General features: G+C 39.3%; 2 protein-coding genes across 3 annotated transcripts in view; one reads left to right on the top strand and one right to left on the bottom strand.

Annotated features, from left to right (window-relative positions):
- Positions 1 to 2161: 2161 nt before the first annotated feature.
- On the bottom strand, positions 2162 to 2871 carry LOC124989138 (coiled-coil domain-containing protein 28B-like). Its single transcript, XM_047559109.1, has one exon. It carries the CDS (start codon positions 2849 to 2851, stop codon positions 2249 to 2251), a length of 603 nt encoding a protein of 200 aa, XP_047415065.1. The 5' UTR covers positions 2852 to 2871; the 3' UTR covers positions 2162 to 2248.
- A 5980-nt stretch (positions 2872 to 8851) lies between these two features.
- Cd109 (CD109 molecule) overlaps positions 8852 to 23191 on the top strand; it is a 135480-nt gene continuing 121140 nt past the window's right edge. Inside the window, exons 1-3 of one of the 2 annotated variants that reach the window (XM_047558705.1) lie at positions 8852 to 8896; positions 9124 to 9323; positions 10409 to 10581. In XM_047558705.1, coding sequence (XP_047414661.1) covers positions 9250 to 9323; positions 10409 to 10581 — 247 coding nt within the window. In that variant the 5' untranslated portion in view covers positions 8852 to 8896; positions 9124 to 9249. Of the gene's footprint in view, positions 8945 to 9123; positions 9324 to 10408; positions 10582 to 23191 lie in introns of both variants that reach the window. The other variant, XM_047558703.1, reaches the window with a different exon arrangement.

Genomic DNA, 23191 nt, shown 5'->3' with positions numbered 1-23191 from the left:
TTCCTCTTCCTCTTCTTTTTCTCTTCCTTCTTTCCCTGATAGGCTGATTGGTCCTCATGGAAATATTGTTCTGACGAATGGAACATGGCTTTGATCAAACTTTGGTAACTGCTTTGGTAGACTGAATTATCATTTCAAATTTTCTCCCATCCATATCTTTAACATATAATTAAATTTGTATTTCTTCTAACAGAAAGGTAGAGCATGCCACCACCTATTTTTGACTCTGTCCTTGACCATGGAGAATGAGAAACATGGAGTTATAAGCTGCCTAAGTTGGCTACAGACTTGTGATCTGAAAAAAAGTTTATTGTTGATATTATTTCAAGATTGTTTCTTTGATAATTAATTAGTCAATTAGTTTATTTATAAATCATTCTGTTGGGTGATATCTATCAATTTCCAAGATAGTATTGGTGGAGATCATCTTCCCCAGATATTATATTGTTAAAAATATTATAATGGGGAACCATGCACTAGCATCCTGGGGACTTTGTAAGAACTCAAATTAGTTGTGATTCTGTCTTCTTTAGTACATCATTTTTTTGGAAAATACTCTTTAGTTTTATTGCGATTTTTATGGTAATTATATCAATATTTTAATTTCTAATTTGTGGACTAATACTAAATGCACAAATTAGTCTTTGCCAGAGATCTTAAAACCCTTGTAACTTCCTGAGGGTAGGGGTGCTACTATGTTGTATTTGGTCTTTGAACCTGGTTCCTGGCACAGAGCTCCTAAGAATAGAAGTGTTTGACATACAACTCCTAAACCCTTTGGAATTTCCTGAGTGATAGGATTGTATTTTTTTCCTAATGAGATGACTCTTGTGGGCTTCTGCATGTGAGTTAGAGGAGAGGGGCTGGAAATAGAGTTAATAATCAAACATTCCTATATGATGAAGCCTCCACAAATATTCCTCAATTATTGGCTTCTGAGGACTTCTGGGTTGTTGAACACATCTGCATGCTAGAAGCATGGTGCATCTGAACTCCATAGGTGCAGAAACTCCTGTGCTCTGGAACGTTACAGACCTTGCCCTATGTATCTCTTCATCTGGATGCTCATCTGTATCTTTATTATATACTTTATTAATAAACTGGTAAGCACAAGTAAAGTGTTTCTTTTATGGTTTGAATCTAAAATGTTCCCCAAAGGCTCATGTGTTGAAGTCTTGGTCCTTAATGCAGCAATGTTCAAAGGTGGAGCTTTTAGGGAATAAGTGGATCATGAGGGCTTTAACCTTATGGATTAATCCACGAATGAATTTGTAATTTGATGGGCTTTTGGGAGGTGATGAAAACTTAGGTGGTGGGACCTAGTTGATGGGAGCAGGTCTTTGGAAGCATGTCTTTGGGGACTGTATTTTCTTCCCCAGTCCCCTCCTGACTCTTTTTCTCTCTGTTATGAAGTGAGCAACTTTCCTCTGCCATGCCCTTCTGCCATGATATTCCGCCTCACCTCAGGCCCAAAGCAATGGAGCCAGCAGACAGACCATGGATTGAAACCTCTGAAATCATGAACCAAAATCAATCTTTTCTCATCTAAATTGTTTTTCTCAGGTATTTTGGTCACAGCAATGAAAAGCTGACTGACACAGTTTTCTCAAGTTCTGTGAGCTGCTCTAGCAAATTGACCAAATCCAAGGAGAGGATTGTGAGACCCCAATTTATAACTGGTGTGTCAGAATCACAGATTACAAGCTGTGTTTGCCATTGGCATCTTGGAGAATCAGTCTTGTTAAAATGAGTCCCAACCTGTAGGATCTGATGCTATTTCCAGTTAGTGTAAGAATTAAATTGATTCAGAGAACAACTAACTGTTGTCCACTGGAGTACCTGCTGGAGAATTGATTGCTTTGTTTTTTTTGTTTGTTTGTTTGTTTGTTTCACGTCTTTATTTTTGGTTTAATTCCATCCAACGCTCCCCAACCTCATAGCACCTGGGGGGCTGCGGAACACCAGTGAGTTCGTAAAGTCAGTTTTTTTTTTCCCCCGGTCCTGGGGCTGGAACCTAGGGCCTTGCATGTGCTAGGCAAGCCCTCTGCCACTGAGCTACACACCCTTATCCCTTTATTAAAATTTTAATTTTAAGCCAGTGTCTCGCTAAATGGCACAGGCTGGCCTTGAATTTGAGACCCTCTTGCCTCAGTCTCCCGGGAAGCTGGAAGTATAGGTGTGCCCCACCAGGAACGGAAGTCACAGTTTGAAGAGAATGAAAGAGGCAGCGTGGGCCTGAGTCCTAGACCTATGCAGCTGACTGCTCCTCAGGCTCAGCATTCTCCGCCAGGTGCAGTTTCTGTATAGAATTACTTAGATCTTCCAGATTGCTAAGCAACTGGTCCAGGTTGCCGTCCGCAATGGTCTTCTTCTGTTCCTCAGGCAACCCCTCAGTGACTCCATGCTCTTCCTCTTCCTCGTCGTCCTCTTCCCCACATACATCCAGGCTGAAGTGCAGCCGGGCCAGCTTCTCCTGCATCTCTCGAACATGCTCCAACTGCTCAAAGGAGCATTCCTTCCCAAAGGCTTGCAGCCTGCCTGAGTGGAAATCATTGAGCAGGTTCAGCAGATCCCCCTCCATCTCAAAGACATCGGTCACCTTGGTCAGGAAGGAGTGCTGCAGGGGTGTGCCGGCAGAGCCGCCCCCACCTCCGGCCAGTACTGGGCGGCATTTCTCCTTGCCTACTCTCTTGAACTTGGCCCGCTGCTTGGGGGATGGCAGATGAGGGAGTCCAAGGGCCAAAGAGCCGCTGTGGCTGGTTGGCACAGGGACCCTGCGTAGTGTGCCTGGGGCCTGGGCTGCCTGAGTCAAGCAGGGCTTGGGGCTCCTTTTTTTCTTTTTGTCATCCATTGGGTGCTGATAGGTCTCAGGCCTGGCGCGGCTGGTGGTCCCGCGCCCTCCGCCCTCTGAGCGCCTCCGCCCTCCGCGCGCCGATTGCTTTGTCAGTATGAGGAAGGAACCGCATACATTTCATTAATCAGAGGTGAAGTGTATAGAAGTGAGAGTATGGGAATAGGAATATACTTTGGTTTGGTTTTCCCTCTATTTTTATACTACCTTTAACTTTAATATGCTTATGCCTTATTTCTTGATCCAAAAACAGTAGGCACATAATTTTTTACTTCATAAGTTTCTTAGCTTCTCAGTCATTCCTTGAATTTTCCATCCCAGTTTTTATTTTTTGGGTACCAGGGATTGAACTCAGGGACACTCAACCTCCACATCCCAGTCCTATTTTATGTTTTATTTAGAGACTGGGTCTCATTGAGTTGAGTTGCTTAGTGCCTTGCTTTTGCTGCGGCTGGCTTTGAACTTGGGATCCTCCTGCCTCAGCCTCCCCAGCTGCTGGGATTACAGGTGTGCACCACTGTGCCTGGATTCTCCAGCCCAGTTTGACTTCTTAAATTTTGTCATCTGTTATTTTTCCATTTTTTCTGTTTCCACAAATTTTTGTACACAATGATGGGATTTATTATCTACATGCGCATAATAGAACAATATAATTTGGCCAATATTACTCCCCAGCACGTACTGCTTCCTCACCTTCCCACTCCCAATGGTTCTTTTCCTCTGCTGATCTTCCTTTGATTTTCATGAGACCCTCATCCCCCATCTTTCTTTTTCTTTTTCCTCTCTAACCTCCACATGTAAGAGAAACCATATGACCCTTGACCTGACTTTGGCTTATTTTATTTAACATAACTCAAGTTCCACCCATTTTCCTGCAAGTGACATAACTATATTTTCTTTTTTATGCTTGAATAAAACTCCATTGTGTATATATACCACATTTTCTTTATCTATTCATCCATTGATGAACATCTGGGCTGGTTCCAAAGTTTGGCTTTTGTGAATTGTGTTGCTATAAACACCAATATGCATGTATCACTATAGTCTTATGATTTTAAATCCTTAGGATAAACACGTAGAAGTGGTATAGCTGGGATGTTTGGTGGTTCCAAGCCTAGTCTTTTGAACTTTTTCCATTTTAAAATATTAACGCCATTCACATTTTGTTCTGTAAACACACTCTATTTCACATATTTCATCTAAGATACAATCAGTTTTAAGATACATCATTTACTCTATGTATTATTACCAAGAAAAAATAAATTTCTAGTTATGATTATAAAGTGCCATTGATTTTAAGTTCAGAAATGTTAAAAATGTGCAATTTGTTTATTTTAGTCATGATGAAACATTGTAATTAAAATTTTAAAACTTGAGATGTGGTCTTGCTATGTTGCCCAGGCTGGTCTTAAATTCATGGGCTCAAGTGATCCTTCTGCTTCAGCCTCTTAAGCAGCTGGGACTACAGGCATGTGCCATCACATCCAACTTCACTTTTATTAGTGTTTTATCCTATAAGCTATAAATCAATATACAATACTTACAATGACAAGATTTTATATATATATATATATATATATATTTTTGCTGCAAAACCAGCTAATGAATCATATTTACACTTTCTTTTTTTAATTCAGCATTTTGTTTCCCTTGAGTTTTTAATTTCCCTTCCCTTTTATTGCACTATTTTACTTTATCACGGTCTCAATTTTCCATTGTGCATCTATACTGTTAGGATTTCTTTATTTCCCTCAGGACCTTACTCCTGGGGTTCTTCCTGGTGGAAATTCTTTGCTCTCTGGGATTATACATACTTCTACCTTTTTCTTGGCTTATTTCTTTGGTTTGTTCAATATGTCCTTCTAAAGTAATTTCTTAAAAACAGTTCATAGAAAGCAAAGTTTCTGAACCATTCCACTTATGGAAAATGTTTTTATCCTATCTTTGTTTTTGTTTGATATTTTGATTGGATATGGAATTCTAATTTTAAATTCTGGACCCTCATATAGAATATTAAGGACATGCACCACTATTATTATCACTTGTTAATTTCAATATCATTCCTTGTCTACCAGTGGACAGGGACTGCCTTCTGCCTCTAGATAAAAAAATATTTTCAGGGTATATTCTGGTGTTCTGTGCAGAAATCTATCTAAGTAGTCCTAAACTAGATCTCAAATAGAAGATGGACATTTGTAGACATTAATTCAATATATAATATATCTGAAAAAATTTAAAACATTTTTTAGTTGTATAGGGACACAATACTTTTATTTTATTAATTTATTTTTATGTGGTGCTGAGTATTGAACCCAGTGCCTCATTCTTGTTAGGCAAGCACTCTACTACTGAGCTATAACCCCAACTTATGTTTCTGAAATTTATAAAATTTGAACTGTAAAAATAATAAAAAAATTTCCAGCCTGTGGCATGTGCTCAAAATCAGTAATGAATATTTTTTTCACTGTTTCTCCCAATGCCAACTTCCCTGGTCTGAGACGAAAAGGATGGAAGTAAGGGGTTCCTCTGTTACCTCTTGTGATCTGCTGGTGAAACTTTTGCTTCCCATTCCTGCAACATAGGGCTTTTAGTTTAGAAATCTCAATTTCAAGACAGAAAAGCTTCCACTAGGGGACACCGTGATGGTTCTGTCAAATTTAAAAAAATTAAGACTGCTACCTTGCCTCTTGGGGTCCCTCTTGCCCGTGAGTCAACGACCAGAGAAGGGGTTACTCTGGCTGGAGTGATTAAATGATCCTTATCATCAAGGGGTCGCCACCAGTCATGGAGATAGAGAGTATTTCTGGAATATAGAGGAAAGCCCCGGGGACATTTTTGGGTATTCAGAAGTCCTGTGATTAAAGAATAGAAACAATAATAGAGGGTAAAGGAATATTTGCATCACATTAGGTGAAAGTATGATTTTTCTGTTTTTCTGAAGCTAAATAGTTAAAGGGATATATGTGGATGCCAAGCTGATGAGGCATGGGCTTTGGTGGCTTTGTATTGTGCCATCTTCTGTAAGACTAAGCTCAACAACTCAGATTTCCCTTCACATGTGATTCTAGATCGTGTTGGCCACAGGACATTTTGTGTGAATGTGGAAGCCAGCAGTGAAGCAGAGTAATATTCTTTTTACCCTCTCAAGGGCAGGATGGAGAGCAAGGCAGGTAGGAACACTTGCTGGTAGCAAGTGCTAGCTCACTTTTTGGTTGTGGGGTGGTAATCAGGCCTGCAACTGCTCAAGTTCTCGGAGGATCTCCTCCAGTTTTTCTGATTTTAATGTGGTCCAAGCACATGTGCAGCTCTGAGTGAAACGCTTCTCCTGCAGGTTACCCATGACACTGAAGTTGGAGGTGGTAAGAGGTGCATGAGTTTCAGTTCTCTGTCAATTTTTCCTCATTGTTATCTACATTTAGCTTTTCTCCCTTGGTGACTTTAGGCTTTTGGTAACTTATGGTGACTTTAGGCAATGACCTGTATGACCTGTATCAGCAGCTCCTACGATTTCTTAGTGTCTGTCTCACTCCAGTCTGCTTTTGTCACTGAACCACAACCTAAAGATAGCTCTGAAGGGACATGGGAAGAGTTTGGGGTTGTTATCCTGAAAATTATTCAGTTTTCGTGGGAGAATATACATAATATTTTTGATTTAAAAATTAATGAATTTGTCAGGCATGGTGGCGCATGCCTGTAATCCCAGTGATTTGGGAGACTGAGGCAGGAGGATTAAAAGTTCAAGACCAGTCTCAGTAACTTAGTGAGGCCCTAAGCAACTTACAAGCTCCTGTCTCAAAATCAAATAATGGGATGTGGCTGAGTGGTTAAGCATCCTTGGGTTTGACCACAGTACAAAATAAATAAATAAATAAATAAATAAATAAACAAATAAATAAATAAATAAATAAAATAAAAATAAGAAAGGAATTTTACTCACGAGTTTCTAGGATGCATCCTCAAAGACTATTAACAAAAGCAGCAGCATTTTTATGTTTTCTTCTTAGAGAAAAAATAATACATGTTCATCATAAGAAATATGGCAGAGTCAGACAATCATAATGATTCTGATAACATTTTGGTGAACACCTTTCAAATCTTTCTTTAATATGTATAACTATTATGAGAATGCACACTTTGTTTTTATGAAAGTGAAATCCCATTTAAATTCTGGTTTATTGAACAGACTTCTCCCACTCAATATCATGAATATTTGTAATTTGACAGCATAATTTTAATTCACAATTTTGTATTACATGGATATATAGTCATTTATTTAATCCAACCTATTATTGTTAGATGTTCAGGTCATTTTGAGTTTTTCTTAATTAAGAAAATCAAAATTCTGAGATTAACATTTTTCATAAACCTTTTTTTTGGTGTGTGTATAGCTATTCTGTACCAAGCTTGAAATAGCCTCATCTTTATACAAATTCAAATGCCTAAATTTCTGTAGGTTTAAACCTTTCAACAAATGTGCATTGTGAGAAGGAAGGCATAAATTGGGAAGGTGCATCAGCTCAAAATTTACATATTTAATTTCATAAAATAACTAGGTGGTTCTAAACCTTTCTGTAGGTCATCTTGGAATGCAACATTATCAACAAGTCTTTTAGAGTCCCTCTTATATTTGCTTGCCTGAGCTTACTGTCTACTACTTTGAATTGAAAGCTTGAGAAGTATCTTTATGATCTCAACTTCATTTTCTCATCAGAGTGTCCCTGAATTGTCCCTACCTGTAGAACCTCCATGACCCACTGTCTGTTGTTGTGAAGCAGGAATCTCAGTCCACATCCTGGACTGCTGAATCAGCATCTGCATTTTAATGTGATTCTCATACACATCAGAGAGTGAGAAGCACCTATTTAGACCATGACACTTTGCCCACACTTGCACCTGACCCTCCTCTTTGAATTACAGAGGTGAGTCCAGTCCTGCAGTAACGGAGGTGTCAGGAACAAGCAGCTTCTGACACTTCGGACAGTACCCTCTGAGACACTTCTGACTATACCCAAATCCAGCATGCACAGGAGGTCAGTCACTAAAGATAGGCTGCCCTGGGAGAGGAATAAGGGATGCTTGCAGGCTGTTCAGCTGGGTGAGAAAGGGTGGAACAGGAAAGGGAGGAAAGCAAGTTCCTGGACTCTGTAAACCACAGTTGGTCTAGGTGCTACTTTCTCCCTTATTTAGCACATAGCTGTGCCATGAGACATTCTTTTGCTGACCTCTTTTCCGTTTGCATTTTGCCCCATATTAAAATGTCACCATCTAAAACTTTTCCATGAATTAGAAAGTTTAAATTGTCAGAGACTGAATGTGCTATTTTCCAGCAGTTTCTGGCAGTTTCCCTTGCTTTTATGGTGTAGTCATGGTGAAACCTGAGTCATCTGAAGATGGTGGCAGTGCCAAAGAGAGTGGCTGGGGAAGAGCTGCAGACAAACCAGGAGGGCAAGAGCTGGGGATCAATAACTGTTGAGCATCATCACCACTGGCCTCCTGCCTTCATTCCAACAGGCCCTAATTGTGTTTAGACAAATTACCCCAGGATTTACAGTTCTAATGAATACTTCCTGAAGTAAATATGTCTAGAGGGATCTGTAAGTATAAAATTTTCTTCCCAGATAATTGTTTCTCAGAGTTGCACGAACTGGGGATCCACCTCCCCCCCTCCCCCCGCCCCCGCCATGGCACCCAGGGCCACACGCATGCTAGGCAAGTACTCTATCACTGAGCAAACACGCCCCTCCCCACCTTCCTTCAAAGGGTAGGAACCATAACACGTTCTCAAAGAGGAAAGCAATATACTTCAGTTTTTGTGTTAAGGAGAAAACGTTTTTCTCTGTTCCCATGCATCACACAGCTACCCGGCAAAAATACTTGTTTGGCGTGCTTGCGCGCGCGCGTGTGCGTTTGCATTTCTCTCAAATTCTGACTCATAGTCTGGAGGACAATGATTGATTTTTTTCCACTTCACATAGTTGCTATGAATTTTTCCTCACAAGGATGGGCTTGTTTATTCACTCTGGGCACCGCTGGTAGAGCGCTAGTGTAAATAGTCCGAGGAACCCGGTGGACGGGGGAAGTGGGCGCCCTCTGGTCTCTGCGGGGAGCAGGGATGGTGGGGCTAGGTTGGGCTGACCGCTTCTAGAGACTGCTTTCTAACCCCCTGGATTGGCGATGTTTGCCAGGGCTGCGAGAAGCGCCATTGTGATGCGGTTGGGAAGGGTGGAGCCACCTAGTCCTGTCTCAATTTAGATCTCTCACTCCGCTTTTAGGCGCGCCCATTTCAGATCGCTAACTCTAGTCGGGGGATAAAATTCGAGAGGAGGTGGCAAGCCACACCCCGCAGTGCCCGCGAATTTCCCCAGCAACCGACTTTCGCCCGAGCAGAAGCTGCTGAGATGCCGGGCCCGCCGCTCTTGACCGCTGCCCACCTTCTCTGCGTGTGCACGGCCGCGCTGGCCGCGGGCCCCGGGTAGGAGCGCGGGCGCGCGGGGAGGACGCGCGGGGAGGGCGCGCTGCGCGGATGGGCCTGGGCCCCGGCTTCTGGAAGTGGCAGCGGCCGCGCGGCGGCAGTCCCCAGCCTGACATTGGCCTGGATGTTTGACCATAGGTCGCTGCAGGGTGGCACTCCATGGGACAGTTGCTTTCTCCACCCGTAATATTTAAGCGTCTTTCTGGTCATAACAACTTTCTAAAGAAAGTAATTTTATTTTTAGTTCACGTTGCCTCTGCCTTTTGCTTCTCAATCTTATACTTCTAAGTAATGTGCTGCCTTCTCTCAAAGACATGATGATTTTTTTTTTTTTTTTCTAAACAGCAAGTCTCAACTTTGGAGTTGTCAAAGTGGGGCTCAAGTTACCTGAAGCATGGGTTCATAAGGAAGATAAGAACTTCTAGATAATAGTGCCCCATTCCTAAAGATTTTCGCAGTCGATCCCTAAACTGTAGCCTTAGCAAAGAAAGTGTTACCTTAGTGAGGTTTTTTTTTTTTTTTTTTTTTTTTTTTTTTTTTTAATACTTTGTTTCACCTGGAAGTTTCACCACTGGTAGTTTATTTTCAGATGGTATATTTCTATCAGTGATTTTTTTTTTCTTGGCTGGATGCCCAAGTATAAAGCTTTGAATAAGAAACAGGCAAAATCCTAGTCAATTTTTTTTTTAAGCCCAGAAAAGCAATCACACTGGGATGAAGTTATCTGTAAAGTAGAAATTTGGAGGCTTCTACTTTGCCTGTAAGTTCTGCATAACCCAGTGTAAGCCTTTCACATCATAGCTCTGCTTGTGCTGTTTGTGGTTTATAACATGGAAATAATAACAAGCCTTCCTTTAATAGTGGTACATGAATTACTGCATTATAATAGTGTTTTGGGAAATTACTGTTGTTTCAGTAGCATTTAACTGCATTGCTAAATGAACCAGTGGGCCATCGTTAATTGTAAAACTGCAATAAGCGCAGTATGGAGAGTCTGTCTCACTGTCTATGAAGTTGGAGGGTCACAAAAGAACGGAGATATGAGGATAAAAAACTTGACTTTTCCTTTCTTGGGAACTCTTTAGGCCCCGTTTTCTGGTGACAGCCCCAGGGATCATCAGGCCTGGAGGAAATGTGACTGTTGGGGTGGAGCTTCTGGAACACAGCCCCTCACAGGTCACAGTCAAGGCTGAGGTATTCAAGACGGTGTCAAACCTAACTGTCTCTGTCCTGGAAGCAGAAGGAATCTTTGAAAAAGGTGCGTGGATTCTTACTCGTCTGCAGTAAACATTGGAATATGTTAATAAAGCCATGTATTAAATAGTGTGACAGAGGACCCCAAATTCACAATGACTTTCATAAGACACATTTAATTCTTATTTATGGATCCAAAATGGCATTCCCAGAGCTCATCCTAGTGGAGATTCAGACACCCAGGTTCCATCCATATGTAGCTCCATCATCATCAAAATGTGGCTCCACAATCTGCAAGGGAAGAGCATGTAGTCTCTCATCTGGGAGGATTTTTTGGGCTAGGCCTAGAAATGGGATATGCTACCATTGTCCATATTCATTTAGCAAAGGAGGCTGGGAAACATGGGTGATGGAATACCACAGAAGAGGAACTCAGGTAACTAAAAGCTTGTCTCTGATGCAGACCCTGGTTATTGGATGCAGAGAGTTTTTATTAAATGAAACTGTGGGAAGGAAAAGAAGAGCTAAACAACAGTTAAAATCAAGTTTTATGAAATTAAAAAAACTTTTTAAAGTAACAAGAAAAAAGAGAGAGAAATGAGAGCCATTTTAAAGGAATGAACACCTCTTGTTTCAAGTTTGGGTTTTAATCTGGCTCATGATTATATTGGCCCAGTAAATGTTTTCTTTTTCAGTATAAGGGAAAAATAATTTAGGGGGTCAATACTTAAAATACTTAAAATGGACCCTTACTGTATTTTTTTTCCTAGTTGCAAAAGCAATATATTCTCAGCACTTGCAATTTGATTAATACTAGAAATAAAAAAAGTAAACCTATATCACCCATGATTATGCCACCCAAATATAAGCACAATTAATTGGAAGCATATTTAGATATTTGTTAGAGGCCAGAATTTGAAGCATAAATTCCTATAATGTTAAGAACTATCTTCAAAAAATCATTTAAGGGAACTTGGTGAAGGATGGATGGGATTCTATAATAGTTTTTTTTTTTTTTTTTTTTTTTTTTTTATACCAGGGACTGAATCCAGGGGTGCTTAACCACTGAGCCCAATCTCCAGCCCTTTTTATGCCTCAGCTTCCTAAGTCACTGGGACTTCCGGGGTGTGCCACTGCACCCAGATACAATAGTTCTTTATAGAAATGTTTATCCTCTACCAGCATAGAGAAATTAAAACTATCAAATGAGATAAAATAAAAGTTTACCTGCATTTGTGGATCTCTCTCCAGTGGAAGGTAACCCACTGGGTGGGTAAATTTGGGCTAAGAATCAAGGAGAGGGATGTGTGTGGGATGCCAGGTCACTTTGTTACTGAAGGAGCAATTTAGGGAGGTGGGGGGCCTTGTTTTTCTGGAGAGGAAGTGTAGGTTAGTTCTTAACATCTGAGTTGAAGTTCTAGAACTGATCTGATATTAGTTATGTGATCATGGCAATTTATTTAACTGCTCTGAGCATCCATTTACTTATCTGTAAAACTGAGATAATAAAACCAACTTCCCCAGGGAGTTATGAAGTTGAAATCAGCACGTGATATTCCTATTATGCACTTAATACAGAACAACTGCTAATGTTATTAATAATAATACTGAAGAAGATGCAGAAAGCATAGTTTCCTTCTTCACTTGGAGTCAGACCTCAATTTTGATTATTGAACTGTTGTTTCTGAAAATGAATGAAACCTGGTCTTACATTAGTAGCTAAAGAAAATATTGATGTATTGAATCATATGATATGATACTTAAGGTAGTCCCAAATTTGCTATTTATTCATTAAAAATTTATAATTTTGGCTCTACTTCTATGGCAATTTTACTACAATGCAGAATTACAGAATAACAGATGATTTTGAGAAATGTTTGGTCTTTGCTTGGACATTTGCATACTCTTATTCTAGAATTTCTCTTGCTGTTGTCTTCTCTGTAGTCTCTCTCTCTCTCTCTCTCTTTTTTTTTTTTTTTTTAAATATTTTTAGTTGCAGATGGCCACAATGCCTTTTTTTATTTATTTACTTTTATGTGGTGCCGAGGATCAAAGCCAGTGCCTCACACTTGCTGGGCAAGTGCTCTATCACTGAGCCACAACCACAGCCTTATCAGTCTCTCTTTTGCAACAAATAGTACCTGCACTGTGGCTTGGTTTTTAACTTGATTAGATTTTTTTCTTTTGGGAGAAGTGTCCCTCATGTATTCCTGGGAAGGATCAAGTGCTCAAGACTAGGTTGGAAAACCCTGCCCAGGGAACAGAATTGATCTCTGAAAAGGAAAGAAGGAAAATGCTGCTGCTTTCTTGGGCAGTTTTTGACTGTCAACATGGAGTTTCATTGAAACTGCCATTGCTAGGAGCTTCTCTCTCTTTCAAAAAAGAGTTATTCTTTTATCAGAACTGTGAGTATTGTTCTCAGAGCAGGTGCTTCCTGTAAAGTTAGGACTTAAGGATCAAGACATTTCTCCCTCCTTGTCCTTAACATCCTTTATCTAACTTCTTACAGCCTTTGTTTATGTAACAATTTGTAGATAAATGAGGACTTCTAAATCCGGGTCTGGATCTTTATAAAATTCATGTTTTGTAATTTTTCCCCACTACTGTAAACACAAACAAATACATTTTCAATCTGATAGCTTCATCAGCTTTCTCTGCAGGCCCCCAAGAAAAGAATGATCGTAACAGAGATTTATCTTCCAGCAGAGTTAAGGAGAGGGACTGATTTTGAGTGGCTCAATTCCAACGGTCCTTGACTTTTTTAGAAATGCGTGGGGTGGGAGTGGGGATATTTTTTTTTACCATAACCAAAATGTATTTGTGGCTTAATTTTTATTAGAAATAGTAATAACTAATGGATTCAGATTGTAGAATGTGCTTTAATAAAGGCAGTAAAATATGTCTTTTCTTCAGGGGAGAGTTCATTTATTTGATCAACAGATATACAGAAAATTTTATTTACATTTCCACACTTGAGGCCAGCAGCATTGATTGCATTACAATTATTCTTTTTTTAAAAATAGATTAGTCCTATACTTATTGGGGATTGTTTATTATTATTATTTTTTTGTGAATAATAACCCTTTAGAAAAAAATGTTTCTACTAAACTTTATGGAGTTCTGTAAAGTATATTAGTCTTTTTTTTTTGTACCAGGAATTGAACCCAGGGGCACTTAACTACTGAGCCACATCCCCAGTCCTTTTTAATATTTTATTTAGAGACAGGGTTTTTTTGAGTTGCTTAGACCCTCACTAAGTTGCTGAGGCTGGCTTTGAACTTGTGATCCTCCTGACTCAGCCTTCCGAGCTGCTGGGATTATAGGTGTGTGTCACTATGCCCAGCGTTTTTTTTTAAATAATACTTTTATTTCATTTATTTATTTATTTATTTTTAATGTGGTGCTGAGGTCAAACCCAGGGCCCAGCATACGCGGTTGGCAAGTGCTCTATCACTGAGCCACAACCCCAACCCCTAATGTCTCCTTGAAGATTTAGATTAGATCTAAATCTAATCTAAGAGTGCTTGTGGTCATCCCCATGTCACTGCCACCACTATCATCATTGGTAGCGTTATCACCATCATCTCTCAGTGAAAACAATTATAGAGGTAGTTTAGTAATAAACATAATTGATAAAGACATAGTAAAAGTTCAACAGGTAATAAACACCAGAGGAGAGAAGATGGAGCAGCCCTTGGCTTGGAATCAGTCTATAATATTGGGTGGAGAGTGAGTCTGCTCCCTTTTCTCTTCCCTAGTCTTGTCCTAGAGTTCCATGCCAATCAGGAAAAAAAAGTTAAGAACATTGAGATTCACCAGTTGTAAATGAGAACTCTTAAGGCATATAAAAGCATTGAATTATTTTGATATCATTGAAATCACAATCTCCATTTTATTTCCCTTCTCGTTCTGTAATTTGAAAGTTTCATTTATACACTTTCACTAGTTTTCTGGAACAAGATTTACTTCAAATAAAAAAGAGCATAGTCTTTCTCCCCATTAATGAATTAGTTTTCACTGGTTTTGTAAATTTGATTTAAGGAAAAAAACCTGAACTAAAATGCTAGCTGAAAATTGGGGAACTCTGCAAGGGCTGGTGAGTGTCTACTGGCTGGCGGCACTGTTAGGTTTTTGTGTTGCCAGGCCCACTCCTATTTTTCCCTTGAGGTATTGGGATGAGGCTCTCTATGTCTATATCCTCTGATAACCTGCTTTTAGTTTTTGCCTTAAATTTTGGAGAGTTAATGGAGCATGTTCACTTTCTATTTTTTTTAGTATTTAAAATCTTTTTTTTTTGGTCCTTCATTAGCTTTATTATTTTGACTATGGGGCATTTTATTTTCTATCATGTGCCAGTAAGGGTAAGAAAATTTTAATATTTGAGATACTAGCTGACGAACTAAAAAACCCATCCGGTTCATTTAGAACAGTTTTCTGGTGAAAACAAAGCTACTGAAGTACATTTCATGCTTCATAGATCAAAATCAGTCCCATGGTTTTTATGAAAGTAGATTAATTGGTGTAGTGTGTGGGCAGATCTCCCAGGACAGGTTTTCACAGGCAGCTTTGCCAGTGGAACTCAGTCTGAACCTGTTGTTACGTGAGAATTATTTTTAAAGGGTGTAGGCTATTCATTGACGTATCTTTGCTATTGTGTGAGATATATATTAACAGGTAGGTGGAGCCTGAGTATAAAGGACCATAGTGTAGTAGATGTGCTTGGGCTTTGGAGTCAGTCTACCTGGATGCAGGTGCTGGCCTTTCCACTTAATGCTTGTGTGGCTGTGGGCAGTCATGGTTTCAGTTTTATCATCTGAAAAATAGTGGTTTCTGCCTCATACAATGTTATGCTTATTGTGAGGATGAAATGAGGTAACATTTAAAGTACTTAACACATAGGGATTGCTTAAGAAATTGGTAGCTACTGTTATTATAAGAGAACAGCAACAATTCATGTCAAAAGCAGTTTTATTAATGACCTATTGGGGTGATCTGAAACTGGGAACTCTATAAAAGAAACATCACTAGCAAAGAATGGGAAGGTATTTAGCATATTAAATATTATGTTTCCCCACAGTGCCAGGGACTTTATGCAAAACAGTTGATTTCTATAACCCTTTGAAATAGGCACTATTATCTTCATTTTGGAGACGAGGAAACCAAGGAGAACAGTTAATATACCTGAGTTAACCAAATTAGTAAATAGTGAAGTTTGGACTTTAAGTTAGTTCTGTTTGAGGTATAAAAACTATAAGGTTTTCTGCTGCCTGGAAGACAGTGAAAGATTTTTCATTTGCTTCATTTTGGGATATTGACGGAGTGTTGTATAGTCATCTTTCTCTAAAATCATTTTCACATTTGCTTATAGTTTAGACTTGGAACTAATTAAATTTAATTTGGATCTAAAAAATTTCAAGATGAAATCCCAACTCTTCTTTTAGTTTATTATGTGCTTCATAGAATTTTGGAGCTGGAAGGGACCTCAAAGATAAGCCAACCCAATCACCTAATTTATGGTGGAGGAGACTGAGGAGAGGTATGGTCTTAGTCTGAGGACTTAGTCAAGGTTAAATCACTTATTGGTAGCAAAACTGGAAACATATTGTATGTCTCCATATTTTCAGTCCACTGCTATTTCCATTATCCTTCAAGAAACTTTCCTAACATATGGAGAACTCTGGGTAAGGCCTATAATATATTTGCAAATATTAATTCTTCTGATGTGGAAGAAAATAAGACTTGGGAGTTTGAAAATGATTACTTACATATTTGTGCAAGTGTTTTGTTTCATCTCAAGGTGGAGTTGCTTTTATGGACTACTGCTTCAGCTTAAGGGGTGGGGACTGGGCTGGGAGCATCATCGATCTTTAAAACATTAAATTCTTTTGCCATATTTCTCAAAGTTTGAATTGTATTTTCTAAAGATGCAGATTAAAGGCCAACCTCCAGATATGGGTAAGGTACAGGAATCTAAGTTTAAAGTTCAACCATCACAACCATCTTAGCCACAATAAAGTGAGAACAACTACCTTTAGTGTCTCACAAATTGTACTTGACCAAATACTGGAAAGCCTGAGAGCGAGTGGCATGCCCTTGCAAGCCTGTGATGACTCATGGCAGCTGAGAGGGCCCCTCCTGGACTTTTGTGTTTGCCCTCGGAGCAGCCCCCAGCCCTAAGCATTGGTGCCAATTTTCAGCAGCAGAGAAATGTATCTTGGGGCTTTATTGTGAATCAGTGGGTAAAGTTGAAAGTAAACACATTAATTCTTTAAACTTTAAGTTAAACATGTGCTGCTCTTTTTCTAACACTGAATGAGTCACTGTCTTTGTGACTCACTGAAGGGTTGTGGTGGAAATAGGAATCAGATCCTATAAAACTTTGGACTGGGTTACTGTTGATCCCTTGTGTTCTGTTAAGATAGCTTTATAATGCTGAAACGAGTGCTTATCCAAAGACATTTCCCTTCGTTAGTTTAATATTCATGGATTATTTCTTGTGTGTGAAGCATGAGTGAATGGGGATTGTAGGACAAAGGAAAGGATTTCATTGGAGGTTCCAGAAGAATAATATATAATATTTAAACAGTACAGTGAGGTTGATCAATGAATACTAAGTTACAGTTAGAAGTAAGGTGTTCTGGTGTGCTATTGCTCTGTAGGGTGACGACAGATAACAATAATATACTGCATATCAAAAAGCTAGAAGGAAGGATTTTGAAAGTTTTCGCCATAAGGAAATGATAAATGTTTGAGGAGATAGGTATGTTTAACCTGACTTAAAAATTACATTATATATATATCACATGGTACCCCATGAATATGCACACTTTTTATGTTTTTGTACGTCAGTTAAAATAACTTAAAAAAAAGTTCTCTGACTTGAGAGACTGGATAAATTCTAGTAACACATACGTACACAGTGCAGTAGACTGGAAAATTTTCATTTTTTGTTTGTGTAAAAAATGCACTGTGGTTTGCAAATAGTGCTTCTTGTGTCTGACACTGTGCATGGTAGTTACCTTTTACTTCCAGAGGGATACAGATGACCATTCATAAATGTCCCATGGTTATTCACAGACCAAAGAAGGGAAGGGTGTGCCAGAGGAAAGAACTGATGGCTGGGAGTGGTGGTCATGAAGGCGATAGGGGTTTCTATGTGTTTTCTGAAGAGACATTTCATTCTGCACTGGACATGAGTTTGATGATGCATCCAGGTAGAGATACTCAGCTGATAGTTTTGAAATCATAGTTGGGGAGGGAATTTAAGGCATTGTTTCCATGGAGACAGACAATGTTGGAAATCCTGAGGATACGTGAGATGTACAAGAGAGACAGAACTTAAGGGAAGAAAAAGACTGAGGGCAGAAGCTTTGGAGGGGGAAAATAAGTCCATGAAAGGAATAGCCAAGGAGCAGTCAGAGGTGGGTAGATTGAAGGGGTCAGGTGTCTCAGAAACCAAGGGAAGAGAAAGTTCTGATAAGGAAGCTTTGGCAGTGCCAAGGAGTCCAGAAAACTGGAGAAGAAGAGGTCAGTACTGAGGAAAGGACATTTGTGAACCATAAATGAATGGCTCAAATTTGCATGTTGGGAGCAAAGGCAAGTTTTAAGGAATGAACAGAAGGTAAGAAAATAAATCGAAAAGTGAATCCACTCTTGAAAGGAGAGAGGCAGATGATCTCTTAAAAGGCACAGTAGAGAGAAAAAAGTGACCAAAGGTGGGGGTGGATAATTCATGGGTCAGAAGAGGTGGGATCAGGATCAGGATCAGGAGCATGGGGGATTGGATTAACCATAAAGTTGTACTTTTTTATTTGATGAAAGAAAGAAATAGAGAATGTATGAGTGTGAGAAATCATCCTTATTTAGCAGAATCAGACTAGGTTGAGCCATGGGACACAGAGGCCTGGATCCCAAGAACTAACAGCCATGGAGGTCTATCCCAGATTGCAAGGAAGCATGTGACGCTGCGTGGGAGTGGTTCCCTGTCTCCTTCTGGAATATTCCCCCTAAGAGAATGGCTCCCCTAACTCCACCCTATTCTGTCCATCACAGAAGAAGCTCCTCTTGGTCCTGTCCTTCCTTTACCTGCATGTCTACAAATAAAAGAGAGTTGGGCTACTCCAGGTCATTGTCGTTAGAGGCCAGAGCTGGTATGGCAAGACCCTTCATGTCCCCTGTTATTTAAAAAGTGTATTGGCTCTTGTGTGTTTTTTGAGTAATAGATTGGAAAACAGCCAACATCCTCCTCTGATAGTTAACCCTTTTCTTATCCAGGTTGAGAGACCCCCATATATAAGGAAAGAAACATTTTGACATATAGTTGAGATGAAAAAATAAAATTGAAAAATTTAAAATGAAATTTTAGGAAAACTTTGTTACAGTTATCTATCTGCCTCTAAATTATACAAATCTGGCCTGTACAGAGGTTCCTCTGGGCAGGAAATGGGGATAAATGTAGTGGCACGTCAGAAAAAGAAACACAGAATTGGAAATATTCCCTGGTGGTGCCCTGCACTGGCTCACTGCTGGACTGTGAGAAATTTGGAATGCAAGGACTAGGACTTGATTAGTATCTAGGGAGGCAGCAAGGGGAGAATAAAAAGGAAAGAACTGTTTAGGCTGAGGTTGTGCCTCACCTGAAGTGTGAGAGGATAGGTAGAGTTACTTGATTATTGTCATGGCTGTCAGTGTAAGGGGTGGCATTATAACTCACTATTTCTTGGTCTGGGCTAAGATGACCATCATACCAAAGTTATAGTGACAAAATTCCAGGAGGAGGATTATAGTGAATCCTGGCCTTTGTTTATCTCTTCTACTCTTTACTTCCCTTAGCAAAATTCTGAGTTGGCTTTTCACCCCTTGCCAGGCTCATGGTGAAGTTGGTCAAAGATTTAGTGGGGGGAGTAGCAGTAAGTAGCTAGTGGGCAGGTCTGTGCGTCTTTACTTCTGAGGAAATGACTCAAGAGTTAAAATCTAAAAACCAGAGTGGTAAAGAGGTTTGAAATAAATAGGGAGCAAAGTTTTTTTTTTTTTTTTTTTTTTTTTAAGACCACCTGGTAGCTTCTATTTGGTTGGGCAATGTTAGGAATTTACATTTATGAGGCTGTACCTGGCAGAAATGATTTTGTGTTAAAAACTTATAATTTTGTTGAAATATGTGTGATGTTTCCTCAGGCATATAAAGATAGATTGTCTATTACTGCGAGCATTTCAGACATTTATTTTGCATCAAATTGGCCATGGCACAATGCTAGATGATACACTTTGTGACCACGCATAGTTCTTGTCCTTGTGCTCTTCCCAGGGAAGCCGAGTAAGCCTCATTTCATGTGCCAACTGGAGTTGATGGTAAAGGCCAATTGGAGTGCTGTGTGGACTGTTTCAAAGTCAAGTTGGGTTTACTGGATTAGAGAACTAGATGAATTAGCTGTGTGTGCTAGTGGGAGGGGAGAGTGGAACAAATGCTGCAGATGATTCTGCTGGATGGAAGAGGCATGGTTATCTATGTGGCTGAGTTTGAGAATAATGTGGGCAAGAGAAAAGATGAAAGACTGGGTGTATCCGACTACTTATATCAGAGTGTTGTAAGCTATGGAAGAGGTAAAGGGAGGGAGGATGGGGATGTGTTTGGACTATTTTGGAAGGAATAGCTGGGTCTGTCCTGTACGTTTGGGAGGCACCATGGGTCAGAATGGAAGTTCTGGAGCTACATTGAAAACGAATCCTTATATCACCTGAAAATCATAGTACCTACCTCACAACATTGTTGTGAGTGTTAAAAAAGAATTCTGTAGAACTGTACCATCCAATATAGTTTTTTTTTTTTTAGAGCAAATTCTTTTTTTTTCTTTTTAGTTGTCGATAGACGTTTATTTTATTTATTTATTTTTATGTGGTGCTGAGAATTGAACCCAATGCCTCACACATGCTAGGCAAGCGCTCTACCACTGAGTCATGACCCCAGCGCAGTTAGTGGTTTTTAAGTATTTGAAATGTGGCTTATATGAATTGAAATGAGCTATGAATATAAAACATCCACTGGATTTTTGAATACTCGGTAACAAAATTTTAACAATACTCAAAATTTTTTGTACTGATTATATATTTGATGATAATATTTCATACATTTTGGGTTAAATACAATACATAATTAAAATTAATTTCGCCCATTTCTTTTTTCTTTTCTTAGTGCATTGCTCAGAATATTTATCACAGTCCCTGGTGTGTAGTAAACAGGGAATGTTAGTTAGTTGGCACTCAGAATTGGATATTAACACTGATGCTTTTCTTTGGAGGGAGCACAAACCTGTGGCATGAGTCCAACGCTATCTGTTCATGACTGATTTTGGCTGGAGTGGGCCTTCAACCTGATTTCTTGAGAAAGGAGGTGGTATCTCTAAAAGGTTAACCATACCAGTGGGTAGTAACCTTTTTCTGTAAAGTGTCAATACTGTCGTTTTTCTGACCTTGTGGTTTTTATTGCAGCTACTCAGTGCTGCCTTTGTAGTTTGAAAGCAACTGTAGATGCTGCATGAACAAGCGAGTGTGGCTGTGTACCAAGAGAACTTTCCTTATGGATGCTGAAATTGGGAGTTTGTATACTTTTCATTTATCATGAAATATCATTCTTCTTTTGATTTTCCGCACCTGTTTCCAAGTGAAAAATCATGCTAAGTTCATGGACTGTACCAAAACATAGGTGTGGGCCAGATTTGCTCTGGAGGATATAGCTTCCCAACCTTGCCATGTAGCAGCCAAGAACCTTGCCTCTTGGTTTTTCATTTATACTGTGCATTTGTTTGTTTTATGGTTAGTGGGTTTTTGTTTGATCTAATTTCACTGAGATGTCTAAATGGAATCAAACATTATGTATGAAACTCTTATTTATTGAGGTGTTTGTAAGCAAAAGGAACAAACAGACAGCAAAAGGAGGATGTAAGAGACCATAGGATATTTTGTTCTGTTTTGCTGACTTGTACTTTCTATATAAATTCAGTTCACTGGATGGTTGTTTCACCTTTAAATGACATTAAACTGTAAAGCAGAAACATTGTATTTTAAGGTTTGCCTTCCATAGATTTGTGGTGGAAACTCTTCCTTCTCAGTTTGTCCATCTGCTGATCAAAGACTATGCTGCCTAGTGAGAGAACATTTAATACATTGATAAAGGGGTCAAAAATTTCAACTAAGAATAGAGTAATAATAAAGTTTATTACTGCTTATGACTGAAAAGCAAAGGGTTACCAACAAGAATTAAAGAAGCAAACACTAAGTCAGGCCATATATATAGTGGAAAATCAATTTTTTTTTTTTTTTTTTTTTTTTGTAGAGAGTATTTCTGGACCTAGTTGGATTTCCAATTACACACTTTGCCTTCAGCAATTCTCCAGGACAGCTGTCAGAAGAGGCAGCATCTGGTATTACAGAGTGTGTTTAAAAAGTTAAGGGAAGGTTAGTTTTTGTGTATGCTTATTACACAACTTAAAAATAGCTTTGACTCTATTTGTAAATCAAATGGCCGGTTCTCAGGCTGTGCCAAGCTTAAGTCTTAAAACAAGGTTTCTTTTGAGTTGCTTAGGCAATGTGGGGAAGGAGAAACCATCTGAGAGGGTTTTCAGATTGACTATCTCTGGTCATACACGAAAATGGTCAGTTTTACAGAGTTAGCCAGAATAACGCTCAGAAGGACTTTAGTAACAGTGTCTCTTTAGTTAGTGATTTCAAAGATTGCCCTGCCCCTGTTCAAGAGATGGTGACTAGTTCCCATGTCTGAGTGGAGCCTGCCAAAAGGGAAAAAAATATTCACAACAGTTTGCAAATACTATCCATTTAATTCTTAACCTAGCAACAGCAGAGAAAGAGATGATTATTCCTCACCTACACTGCCCCACCCCCAGTGTTCCTAGTTTTATGTCTTGGTGGCATAAATTATTGCTAAAATGTTAGGACTTTCAAAAAGTTCTATGTTTGGACTTAATAAACACCTAGGAAATTCCAAGCCGTGTTCGTAAATTTACAGGCAAGACAGCAAGTTAAAAAAAATTATTATTTAAAGTTGACCTTTAGATAAGAATATTGGAGACCAGTGAGTATCATAAGTCAGATTTTTCTTTGCATTGTCTGAGCCACTCCCTGGATCCCACAAGAGTGAGAGATGGGTGAAACATCTCTGTCCCTGCACTCTACTTTTGAATGGAACTTCTCTTTCTGGCTGTATGTGTTTCCTGGTTCTGTGAACAGATGTGGTCATGTGTCTGCACGGGACCCAGGTATGTAGTCAGTCAACTCTCTCAACTTCTTTCTAATGAGAAAACCCTTCCAAGGTTTGACTAAACTAAAAACCACATTAAAAAAAAAAAGTTCTATGAAATGGGATTTCTTGTACTTCAAATCTGGTGAACTTGTTTTGAATTGCTAAAATGCTTGCCTTCCACTTAATCAACCCACGAGATCTGAGATCTATTTGAATGAATTGTAGACTCCCAGCTCTTTTCCACTTTCTCCTTGCTTGATGTCACTTGGACCAAAATAAACTCCTACCCCTCATCCCTCCTTATCTTTGTAAATTTGCTGGCAGTGGGAGGCAGACTGTGGGTCAGACCAGGGGAGAAAGGAAGCACATTGTTTCCTCCAGTCATTGAGCTGACAAAATAGTCAACCCCTGGTGATTTATC

Source organism: Sciurus carolinensis, chromosome 7 (genome assembly GCF_902686445.1).
Source record: "Sciurus carolinensis chromosome 7, mSciCar1.2, whole genome shotgun sequence".
Classification (NCBI taxonomy): Eukaryota; Metazoa; Chordata; class Mammalia; order Rodentia; family Sciuridae; genus Sciurus; species Sciurus carolinensis.
The sequence above is the reverse complement of the archived record's forward strand: the minus strand, read 5'-3'. Positions and strand labels throughout refer to the sequence as shown.